At 39.3% G+C, this 12,653-nt stretch overlaps 1 protein-coding gene across 1 annotated transcript in view; it reads right to left on the reverse strand.

The window, feature by feature from the left end:
- Nucleotides 1-9,382: 9,382 nt before the first annotated feature.
- Nucleotides 9,383-12,653, reverse strand: part of Ahr (aryl hydrocarbon receptor) — a 36,618-nt gene continuing 33,347 nt past the window's right edge. The window contains exon 11 of the mRNA XM_028768823.1: nucleotides 9,383-12,137. Within this exon, the coding sequence (XP_028624656.1) occupies nucleotides 11,997-12,137 (141 nt within the window). The 3' untranslated portion in view covers nucleotides 9,383-11,996. The remainder of the gene's footprint in view (nucleotides 12,138-12,653) is intronic.

The raw sequence follows: 12,653 nt of genomic DNA on the forward strand, positions 1-12,653 counted from the left end.
CACTATTTGTTTGTGATTTCTTTCAACACGTACAATAAAAATAAATAATCCCACCCCCATATCTGAGTCCAATGTATTCGGAACCCTGCATGCTCAAAGGGACTTCACACTTGAAGCTCTAAATCCAGAGCTTTTAAAACTTTAAAATCCAGAGTTTTAAAACTTCTGGAACCACACAAAACAAACGTAAGTCAACTATTGACATTGCAGATTGCTTGTAAATTCTGGGGGTGCATCTCTTTTATGCTGGAGCAAGCAGAGAAGAGTGAGTCTGAGCATTCATGCGTACATCCACTCTTCAGACTGACATGGTCAACCTGAAAATTTCGGGTTCATTCAACTATTTACTGCTTTGAGCATTAAATCATTGAAATAGGTGATCATGGACCACCCACTTTACTTCTGATTACTAATTTGTTCCCAAGTATACCAAACTGTGGAGATAAACTACATGAAGGTGGCTGTATTGGAAGGTCACATCCGACAGGTGTGTAGAAAGTGTTAGCTGAGAGTGAATGGAGTGTTTGCTGGAAAGTGATGGATGCTGTCCCCAGCTTAGGCTAGTAGACTATAGCCTTCCTTCCCTCTCTCTCAGTGGGACAGCAGGGGAATGGCTCCTTGCCTCTGGCCTTGTGCCTAGACCTCTATAAAGCGCTCAAATTTTCACAATAGCCTTTACAGCCATAGCATCTTACTGATTTTTGAGAATTTATGGGCAAAAGACATGGATGTTATACATATGTATTTTACTTCAAAGTTCTCTTTAAAAACCCGATAGCATATCTAAAGAACAAGTAGTCATTTTGGTAGGTCACTTGTGTCTATATATATACATGCAAAATGTGTGATGGTTCTCTTTATCTCTTCATTTTTGTCAATTACCTACCAGGAAAATATTTCCCACTAACACTGCAGGGAGAAAATCTTTCTTAAAACCACACCAAACATATACCAGTGGGCCTACTGTAACCAGTTGTCAAGACAAGCTATTCCACAGTTTAGCTAGGAGGTGGCTGACAAGCCCAGAGCAGGGTATGCACACCAACTCATTTTGGAGTGACCTTTATGTGTTTGCATTTCATATAATTTTGGAGACATCTCCAGCTCCAGCAAGATCTTTGGAGGCAGAATACAGCACTGATCTCACACTTTAGGCCTGTCCTGAAGACAGTGAGGAGATGTATTGGTTTGTTCCCACTGTCCAGCACATCTACAAAAACTACAGCTAGGCATATAACTTGGGACATTTGTTGAACGAAATCTGCGCCGCTCAGAAATGAAGCATTTATAGTGCCTAGAACTGATGAAATAGAAAGATTTGCAATATATAAGTCTTTCTAACTTGAGTGACTCCACCCCAAATTCAGTGGAGCTTCAAAATTTCTTGCTGTGTTTGCAGCTAACTATCCTGAACACAGTGTGAATTAGGTCTTAGAGCATCAGTTCTCACACTTGGGCCATTTCACAATGTCAGGAGCCATTATAGAATGCTGCTAGCATGGGTAAGGTGAAGCACCCCGCTGTGCACATGACAGCCCAGCACAGCAAGGAATGACACATCCAGAAGAGGTGATAGCTCTAAGGTTGCTAGACCTCAGATGAGGGAATGGTGTGAACTTATCTAGAAGACATGCTGTGAGACATGCAAGCACTCTTGTTCACACAAAACATTCTGCCCTGAGTTCCTACTTGGAATGGTGCTTATTACTACAGAGGAAGAAGAGTGTGCTCCTGCTGAGTGGGAGATGCAGATGTGAACCCATGGGGGCTCCCTCACCAAGGATGCTCAGAAGTACTACTGTGTCTACACAAACAGGAGATTTAGATGCCCCATCTTGGTCTAATTCTATTTCTGGAAGGAATTCTACTTGCCCTAACAGAAAAATTCACTGATGGAAATTCTCTCTGTATCAGGAAGTAATTAATTTACAGTGGAAAGTCATGAATTCTTTTTTTGCTGAAGACAGAATGCACACCGGTGAGATTCTGTTGCCTATGAAATGAATCCCCAACATTCAATGTGCCAGCCTCTGCTGGGTGCACAGCAGGGGAAGAGCTCAGTAGAAATGCAAACTCTTGGGACCTGTGCCAGTTGCTGAGTCCTTCTGGATGACAATAAGCCTCCAAGGGGTTCTTGAGTGAGAAAGATCAAGAAGCTTTGCTGGCACTCCTTGTTCCTGGTAATGAGGAACTCATTTTTATGTGGGCATTTGTGAGAGTCACCATGTTGTGCTAAGAAAGCTGGTTTATCTCTTGGGAATAGAATTCTCATTTGCAAAAGCAAACAAACAGTGAGAATGAGATGAGTACTAAGTTCTTTGCTTAGAGCCATGGCACTCCTGATTTCTTCCTCTGTTAACCCATGAGTGTTGGGGTTGTCCTAGTGAATATCACTGTGAGAAGCAAATGGTCTCTGCCAGTAAATATATTAATCAACATATACTATTCATATTTGCTAGCTAATCTGTGTCTACTTGTTATTTAATTCTTTTGTAATTCAACCTCCAAATTGAAAAGAAAGGAACCCACTGATGTGATGACTTGTGCCTCAGCTAAATTGTACACACACAGTAAAATGCTGGATTATGAACTTCAAATGGTTATAACTGTATCTGTTAATCATACTTCAATAAGGCTATGACCTAGTTGACTGTGATAGTACACAGTTAGCTTCATCCTACCACTCAGGAGGCAGAGGGAGGTGGATAGCTATAAGTTGCAGGCTAGCCTGGTCTATATAGTGATTTCTAAGACAGCCAAGGCTATATAAGAATACTTTGTCTTAAACAAAACAGAACAAAACCAGAATGGTATAAACTATATACGGAAATCTAAAGATCCTGAATTATGCATGAGCCATGATTTGTTTGGTTAAGTTCTATTTTAAACAATAACAGCACCAAAAGAAAGAGGGAACTTAGGTGATAGAAGGATGAAGATTGGAATGGAGGAGGAAGGTTGAGAAAGATGGAGTAGAAAGGACAGAAACTTCAGATTATAGTGGGAAGTCAAGTAACAGCTGCCACTGCACCCTATTCCTATGTTGTCCGTGAGGGGCACTCAGCATTGTTTCACTTACAAAAGTGCAAAAATAAAACATCTTTGTGTCATTAACTAGGCATGCTTATTACTAGATAGCCAGTGAGCATTCCCTGTGACCTAGACTTAAGAATAACGGGCACTCTGACATGTGCAAAGTGAGTTAGGCTTGAGCTCCGCTGTCATCCACCTAGAGCAGCAAGTCCACCCTGGTTTCTGTTTCTCGAGTCACTGAAGACCTCAGAGAGCTGCATTTAGTTCCTACGGCACCTGGAGGAGGTGTCCTGATTATTAAGTAGATTTGCCTTAGGTCCTGGTGTCAGATTTGACATGCACATGGCTGGGTGTCATCGTAGTCCCATCTATACTCAGCCTCCTACCTGACCCACGGGATTCTCTGCAGTTTGCTTCACACCATGCTAGTCACACAATGCCTTTTATGTTGTGGAGAATCTCTATGCTTGCCTCATGAGGTCAGCTGGCAAAATTCATAATGATTTTGATGGTTTATGTCAAGCCCATGCCCCACAAGATCCTCAATAATTTTTTTTAACTGAAGCAATTTAAGAACTGTTGAAGGATCTGGGTTCTCAATTATTTACAGTAGCACTGCTGAAATAACGGAGTTAGGAAGGAGAACCAGCTACCATAAACTTTGTGAACATAGGTTTATAAGTAGAACCATGGATATAACCAGTCTGTCTTGGCAGTAGTGATGTCTCCTATCAGAGTTGTGGGCAGGATGATTTTCTATTGTTCAGCACGTTCTTTGCTTTGCTCTGTTTTATTGTATTTTGTCCAAATTATTCCAAAGATAGCTTGTGATATAGGGAGACTTGAATTTGATAATAAAAATGAGAATTAAAGTAATACAATATGCACCCCTTAAAAATAACATAAAATAAAAGGAGATAAAATGAAATGGGTTAATGTAAGCCAGAGAGAGAGAGAGAGAGAGAGAGAGAGAGAGAGAGAGAGAGAGAGAGGAATATAACAAGTGTGTACGCAGTATGTTACAAAGCATTTTTCTCATTGTACTCTAGTCTGGTTTTAAGCCTTCTCATGTTCCAAATAAAAAAGGAAGCTACTTGTATTTTGATGAAGAGAAAACATGTTCTTTCCCTAGTTCTAACAATAAAAACAAACGCATATGGGTCTTATCTAAAAGGTTTAAATGTGATCCCTACAGTAAATAGAGTCATGTGTCTCAAACTGTTTTTTACACTAATGCTCTATGAAAACTACGATTTAAAATGTATAAAAACAAAGTTAGTGAAATTGTCTGTGGACGGCCAAAATAGCATCACTGCATGACAAAGAGTATGAAGTGATAATGAAGTTTAAAAGATAAAAAGAAACTGTGGAGATGTATTTACAAATGATATGGAATACAGACCATAGCAAGTACTTTAGGTGCAGAGAGAATGTTAAGGTTTTCACAAGGAGAAAAACTCATTTGGGAAATGGAGGCAGAGGGGAGCAAATTCTTATGCACATGAGTGCTGGTGGGGGCGTGGTGCATTCCTGTAAGATAGGAAGATACATCTCATGTGTCCCAAATCATCTGAAGATGCAGACGCTGAGCCACAGGGAATAAATGAGTCTGCAATTTCTCCCCACAAGCCAGACTTTGTTAATGCGCTTTCTTTGGAACACTAACAAACTGAAAACGGTATTGTGAAAACAGTTCTGGTGTCAAGTTTGAAACATAGTACATATGAATTGTTTCGATAATTACAATATACATTAACACATTAAAGATGCTTAGCCAATGTCTTAGTTAGGGTTTTACAGCTGTGAAGAGACACCATGACCAAGGTAACTCCTTTAAGGACAACGTTTAATTGGGGCTGGCTTACAGGTTCAGAGGTTCAGTCCATTATTTTCAAGGTGGAACATGGCAGCATCCAGGCAGGCATGGTGCAGGAGGAGCTGAGAGTTCTATGTCTTCATCTGCTAGCAAGCAGAATATTGAATTCCAGGCAGCTAGGATGAGGGTCTTAAAACCCACACCCACAGTGACACACCTATTTCAACAAGGAAACACCTACTCCAACAGGGCCACACCTTCTACTAGTGCCACTCCCTGGGTCGAGTGTATACAAACCATAACAGCAAAGGAAACTGATAACTATGAAATCTGTTAGTAACCTCCTATTTGAAATACATTTTTATTTTTGTATCTTTGAATATTTTTGTTTATTATTCGACAACTTCACCGTCTCAATATAATGTACCATGTGCCTACCCAAGGTCAATCTTTTACATCCTTTTTATAATTTAATAATTCACTGAGTCTGGTTAGTAGTCCAATGGCCATCCTCCCAGCAACCATATCCCTAAAGAAAATGACTGTTCCTCCATTAGAACCCACCTCAGTAGCTACTCAGCTAGAGACAGAGCCTTATGAGCTCATAAGTGCAGTAGTCCTGCATGTTCAGCAGACAGCACTACACTACACCCCTTCCCATCTTCCAGTTCTCCCATCCCTTCTGTCCTCTATTTGAGATATTCCCTGAACCCTGGAGAAGGGGATGCATGTGCATGCCGTTCACTAATTCAAGGGACATCAAGAATTTATTACCTAACAGTTCTAACACTTTTGCTTTAAACTGAGAAATTCCTGTCTCTTTCAATGGGCGCTCTGTAGCTAAGGTCTTTTTTGTCGATAAGCCACAGAAATTTTGTGAGGCACATATTGATTTCTAGATGAACATGGGGAAGAGCACGACTGATTCAAGTACCCAGTGGGTTATCCTTAATTTCACACTTTATTTGAATCAAGGAGAGAAACCTGAAACTTGGCCAGATAGCCAAGTTATTCTAAATTATGTTCTTAACACGTTTATATATTAAACAGAGCACATCAGTTAAATATTAGATTACAGTGTAGCCTCTCATCCACCAGACTGGGGGCTCATTCCTTGATATATCCAAGAATAACCTGAACTGGGGCCAGTGTAAAAATCTTTGAAGGAAACTGTAAATGCTTGAGTTAGACATATATTTGACTCCGTGGTTCACATCTCACTGTGTCCTAGAACAGACACCCACCCTGAAGTCAAGCAGCTCCATACTAAAGATTTGTATTTTGTAGTTGTTACCCACAGTCAGCCATGGCTTCAAGACATTAAATAGAAAACTGCAGGATTATCGACTCTCTTTATTGTATAATAATCAAACTAGATTCAATATAAGTTGAAAATTCTGTGCACACAAGGCATTGCACAAATATCTGGCAAGGCGTTTGTAATGGACAGTATTTTAACAGTGTTGTGACTTTTCCTGATATAATGGGCTGCCCTTGGACCCTATGAAGTGATAATACCCTGATAGAAGTTTGAACAAACAAACAAACTATTCTTACTACCCTCAAAATAGGTGGGTTAATTTTAAATGCAAAGAACTAGTTGAAGATGTATACACGACAGTGCGGGTATAATGTCTAACCCACTTCAGGAGAGCCGTTTTTCTTCTAGGAATCAGGCCAATTTGTATGGTGATTTGCAACCAGCAGACACATTATTAAGACCCTTCCTCAGAAACATATGTGAGGCTGTGAGCAATGCACACATTTCCTGACTCCCAACATGAGGCAAACATCTGGAGAAAGCAAGACTGCAACACACTCTTCCATATGTCCTTGCACTGAGGCAAGTTTGGAGCCAACCAGGCACCATTGTGTCACTCATAAAGTGGAATCTCTTTTCTTGGTCCAGAGGGACGTAAAGGTGGGGAGGAGCAACAGGAATAGTGCCAAGGCCTCCTGGCTGTTCTCTGAGCTGTAGCCTGGGAGAATGCACAGAACAATACTTTCTATAGAAAGATCTGGAAATGAAGATATTTCCATTCCAGAGGCATCATTCCTTAAGATCTGAAACAGTTGTGTTAATTTCTAACAGCTACTATAATGGATTGCTGCATTAATTACCATAGGACAATACAAGTATCTTCTTAATAGAACGAGAGTAGCAATTCTCATTCTTCCTAATGCTGTGACCCTTTAATCCAATTTCTCATGCTGTGGTATCCCCCAACAAGATTATTTTCATTGCTACTTCATAACTGTAATTTTGTATGAATCATAATGTAAATATTTAGTATGCATGATATGATTCCTCCTGAAAGGAGGTCCTTCAACCCCCAAAGGGGTCAAAATCCACAGGTTAAAAACCACTAAACTATAGGATGCCTGTTCTGAAATCAAAGCATCGGTAAGGCTGAATTACTTTCTTCCCTTTTCTAGCTTCTTGGACTTTCTGACATTCTTTGGGTGTGGCCTTACATTTTCAATAGCATCAGCATGGTAACATGGTGTCTTTAAATACTTCTGCTGTCCTCCTTTCTGTTCTCCCTCCCTTCTGACTCTCCAACCTTCCTCTTAGAAGAACATTTGGTGATTACATTGAGTCTCCCCAGGTAATCCAGGACAGCCTATATGTCAGTCAGCCTTCTCTTTAAGAGAGGAGGATAAATTATGGCTTCCAAAGTTTTCATCCATGGATTCTTGGCCATGTTACTGCCCAGTACATCTTGAAGGAGGTAAGGTAGAAGGGGCTTGTTCACTGTACTAGACTCAGGAAATACAGAAAAAGAGGGGAAGAATTTGGTCTCAAAATCCCCTTTCAGGACACACACCTGGTGTCTAGTATACCTCCATGTTATATTATTCTTTAAAGGATCCATCCCCTCTCAATAGAACATAAGCTACTCCCCAACCCTGCAACAAGAGCCTTAGAGGACATTTTAAATCTAATCCATAGCATCTTCTTATCCCTAGGTCCTGGACTCAGTAACATCTACAGAATGTCCCTTGCCACCAAATTAACATACACATGGGTTCTAAAAAATTACAAATATATTTTGTTGACTATTATTCTGTGTATGACCATTTGAAGATTTCAGTTGCTTTTCAAAAATATAGGCCAGCCATTAATAAAAATGGAATAAGTAAATTTACCTCATGGAGATGTGAATGAGATGGATTAAATTAAGTGTCTGGTGAAATGGAAATATAGAGCAAAGCGCTTGTGCAGGAACAGCCAGCCGCTCTGGTCTATGTCAGTAGATGTACTTATCTACTCCTCCATGTCACGTGAACGATTTGAGGCCACTTCACACCTTTGGCCTCAGTTTCTTCTCTAAGTGTATAAGTATTTTAGGAATTATTTTTCCATCTTTCTGTGCTGTTATTTGGAAGTCACTTACCTTACACTCAAGGGAATGGATGAGCATGTAAGAACCAAAACCAGAACTAAGACTTATCAAGATGGAAGACGAAAAGAGGGCATAAGTGGTGGCTGGAGAGCTGAAAGACCTGAGGAGAGGGTGTGAGGGGATAAAAAAGAGAGACTGTTAGGAGACTGAAGGAAAGCTAAAGCCATGGGAGTCACAGGAAGAAAGAAGTTCACTGAAGGAACAACTTGATCACAGGAACAAGTGCAAAAGACGGGGGTGAACCACATTACTGCACAGAAAGGAAGAGAAATGGAAGCAGTGGACTTGAGGGGAGAAAAACAATCTCTGAGCCAATGGGAAATGAGAGGATTAAACTAAGGTGGGGGAAGACCATGCCTTCCAAGATTTGATGGCAACCTGTCCACAGAGAGATCTACAGAGGTGGGGAGGCTAGAGACAGAAAACATAGCTTATCTTTAACTCCGAAGTATAAAAAAAATGATGGGGGTCTACCTCAAGGCCTAGGAACTGCTCCTCCTATATACACCAGGAAATGTGAAGTCTAAGAATGGTAGTATTGAAGACATGAGCGTATAGAGAAGCACTGGGTGAAACTGTTGCTTTTATTAGTAAAACTAGAAGCAAGGTCATCTGCAGAGTGTTAATACAGAAATCATAACTACCACCCACTTCCTTGGAGTGGCCAACACCCTCAGGTCAGCAGTCTTGGTGAGATGTGGTAAACTGGAATCATTTTATTAATCATTTTATTAATTAAGAAAGCCATTGGACTAAGTGCTTACAATCAGAAAGATTGCAGTCATGTATCATTATTCAGTAATATACAGTAAGTGATGTGACGTAGGCTCTTCTGACGTGCATATTATCACATCACAGAGTGAACATCTGTAGTGTGGTACACTGCACAACCTTACTGTCATGTGTGGCTGCCAACATAAACACATTAATGATAGGGGACTACCGATCACTTGTAAGCTTGAGTTTGCTCAGATCAAATAGTTCAATCAGAAACTTTAAGTGACCCTTTCATGAAGGATGCACTGTGCTGGTCTTTCTATAAAGACTACCTTTGCTTAGCCATCATATGATGCCAGAGGGCTCTGTTTTCTCTATAGAGACAGAAAGAAAAATTTGCATGAAAACATTCATATTTGGTGGTTAGTTTATTATATCACTGTTTACATTTCCTTTGATATTTAAGGACATTATAAATCATACTTTAACAAAATCTATGCATGGCATATGTAAGCAATAACACTTTGAAGGACAGCAAGAAGCGATGTAAACCTAAGACCTACTGATACTGAAACAAACTAGCTTGTGCATAGTAATGACTGAAAGGTTGATACAATGGCATATTGGCTAAGTGTTCAGGTGCTATAAGAAACACCTAGAAAAGAAGAACTTCAGTCAGACATACACAGAGTCTTAGAATTTCATCTAGAAATTAATCCCTCAGTATAACAGTGCTTTACGCATTCTTTCCACTTGGCAATACAGACAAACGAATATGCAGTTTAATGTGATTTTATTAGATGTTTTAGCTATTTTTATATAGGTAAGAACATACAATATTGCTTTTAAGCCTTTCAGTCTGATAAGTGTGTAATTAAATGCCACCATACTCACAGTGTCCAAAGTTTTTGTTTTTTTTTTTTAATTGAACATTTGGTAACATGCAGAAGAGACTGACAAAATAGTTTCTATGACAACTTTGAATGAAAAGTTTACATAGAAAAACGAGATACTAATTCAGACCACTGGTCTAAATCTTCCATGATACCTCATGCTGGAAGCAAATTGTGAAATGTTTTAGACAGTTGTTTTTCAATGCTTAATCCTAAAGGTTCAGAATTTTGACTGAAAATGCATAGAAGTAAGAGATCTTTTTATCCAAAGGCATGTTTACATACATTAATGTTCTAAAAGAAAAAAAAAAGAGCGTGAATTTCAGTGGCTCCGGTCTACCTGAGGCATAATTTAGTCCGTCTCATTTACATCCCCATGAGGTCTTTAATACAGTCTCTTGGGTTGTGGTGACCCCAATCATAAAATTATTTTCATTGCTACTTCAAAACTATAACTGTACTACTGTTATAAACTGTGACATAAATCTCTGTGTTTTCCAATGGTCTTAGGCGATCCCTGTGAAAGGGTCAGTCTATCTCCAAAGGGAGACACGACTCACAAGTTGAGAATCACTGCTATATTTGAATACATCTCAGTTTGGGATCTCATCAGATTTTTATACAATATATGAAAAACATATTCGGGTCCACATCCTTCATATATTATATCTAAGCAATGACAAAGACAATGACAGATACTGGGATTTTTTTTTTCTTTAAGCAGTTTGAAAACAGTATATTTGGCAGAGCAACAAAATTTGTCATATTGGTAGCAAAGGGTTGTATCACACAAACAATATGTGAAGGTGAACAAACTGTATTTATCTTCATCTTAATGCCAGCTCAAAAGCCTCAATTCATTATTTGATTTCTTAACAAGATACACTGAAAAAAAACGCACATGAGGTAAAAACTATTCTTAAATGAAAACTGAAAATATTTTACAGATTATTTTGTTCGTTACACATTTATACAATGCACCATTAATTTCAGTCATTAAAATACCTCACACCAAACATGGCAGCTTCCACCCAAACACTCCTCAAATATGAGAAAAATGAATAGTTTCCACTAGTTATGAGAAGTGGAATTTATAAAGTCAAAATAACAAAAAGGATTACAGACCCAAGACAGTTTTTAAAAGATAATTTAGATACAATGAAATGAGTGCCCTGCTTAAGTTAGCTAACTAGCTGGACAAACCCGACCTCCCTTCACTGCAGCTTGATGGACTCAGGCGCCTTTAGCAGTTTCTATAGAGGCCTTCTGATCCCACTCTGGAGGTGTCAGGGAAAGCCAGAGTGGCATTATCTCACTTCTCAGAAAACACTGTTAAAATACAAGTGCTACTCTCTTAATAGTATGTAATAATTAAATAATTTTGGCAACATGTTATCTTCAAAATTTTCAACATAAGGCACAGAGGACCATCTAACGCCCAGAAGCGACTATATTACATAATAAATAGTTAACTTTCAGTTATCATTTGCCCTTTATCTGAAGAAAAGGGGTGAGTAGTGCAGTAAAAACATGCCTGGATTCATAAAAAATGTTGGGATTTGGGAAACTTTCTGTGTGCAGAAAGAATATTAATTCAAAAAAGATAAAAAATATTTCGTATAAAATACACACCCTATTGTGTTGCAGGTAGATAGAAAAAAATAAACAAAACGTGAGGCACTTATATGAATTAACAGTGCAGAAAGAAAACATTGAGATTTTTCTTTTGATAAAAGCACCAAACCATTTACTTTAACATCTGGGACAAAAAACAGAGGTTAAAAATATAGAAAATCGATTAGTCCTGTGACTCCGTATTTGGTAAACTAACAAGAATCCAGAAGTTCAAAGCTCAAAGTACTTCACTGTTTTCCCAACTGAAGTTACTGAGCAGGGAATCCTCCGAGAGTTCTCCACAGTAAGCACTGAGCACTCCGAGGTGCCCGTGAGCTCTCCCTGTGCTCCCACGGAGCTTCCCATCTTATAGGTAACATCTATACCTACATCTCAGGTATGGTTTTAAACTCCGTTTCTAAACACAAGGACTGAAATCTGTTTTGGAGAAAGCACACTGATGCCCAATCCTCACAGTTCTGGTATCCTGTTCCTGATTCCATCCTGGCCTCAGAGCTACAGGAATCCGCTGGGTGTGATATCAGGAAGAGGCCGGGCTTCTGCCAGGTGATGGAGATGAGCAGCAGCAGTCTGAGTGTGGCCAACGCTGCTCAAGTCAGACGAATAGGTTTCATTTAAAACACCCTGATTCTGAAACTGAAAACAAACACAGCATAGCAGCTTGTTAAGATCTAAGGAACACCTTAAAAACACATCTTCGTCCCCTTGACCTCCAGGTTGTTCTACTTCACAGTCCTTTACTGATGCTCAGGGGTAAATCTTTCATCATTCAACTCACACAGAGAAAGGCTTACAAGCTGATTTTTTTTTATAAGATCAGCTTTTCCCATTAATTCTACAAGATAATTTAAAGATGGTATAAAGAATGCTACACTACCTCACTTCATCTGCCTTGGGGCCTGATGGTAAATTATGTGACACAGGGTGTCATAGGGTTATTCAGTCCTACCACCACCAGTCAGAAACCTGGAGGCAGTGAACTGATTCTATCCTGAACGTCTACACAGCATTTCAAACATAAGCTCTTTTGCCCAGATCTGAGTTTCAAATGTTTCCTGCTATTCTTGAAATGGTACACTACAGGTATGATCTTAAACCAATTTATTTGTAATACACATTTAATAAATTGTTCTGCAAGTTAACAAATAAAAA

Source organism: Grammomys surdaster, unplaced genomic scaffold (assembly GCF_004785775.1).
Source record: "Grammomys surdaster isolate TR1022 unplaced genomic scaffold, NIH_TR_1.0 188, whole genome shotgun sequence".
In the NCBI taxonomy this organism is placed as follows: domain Eukaryota; kingdom Metazoa; phylum Chordata; class Mammalia; order Rodentia; family Muridae; genus Grammomys; species Grammomys surdaster.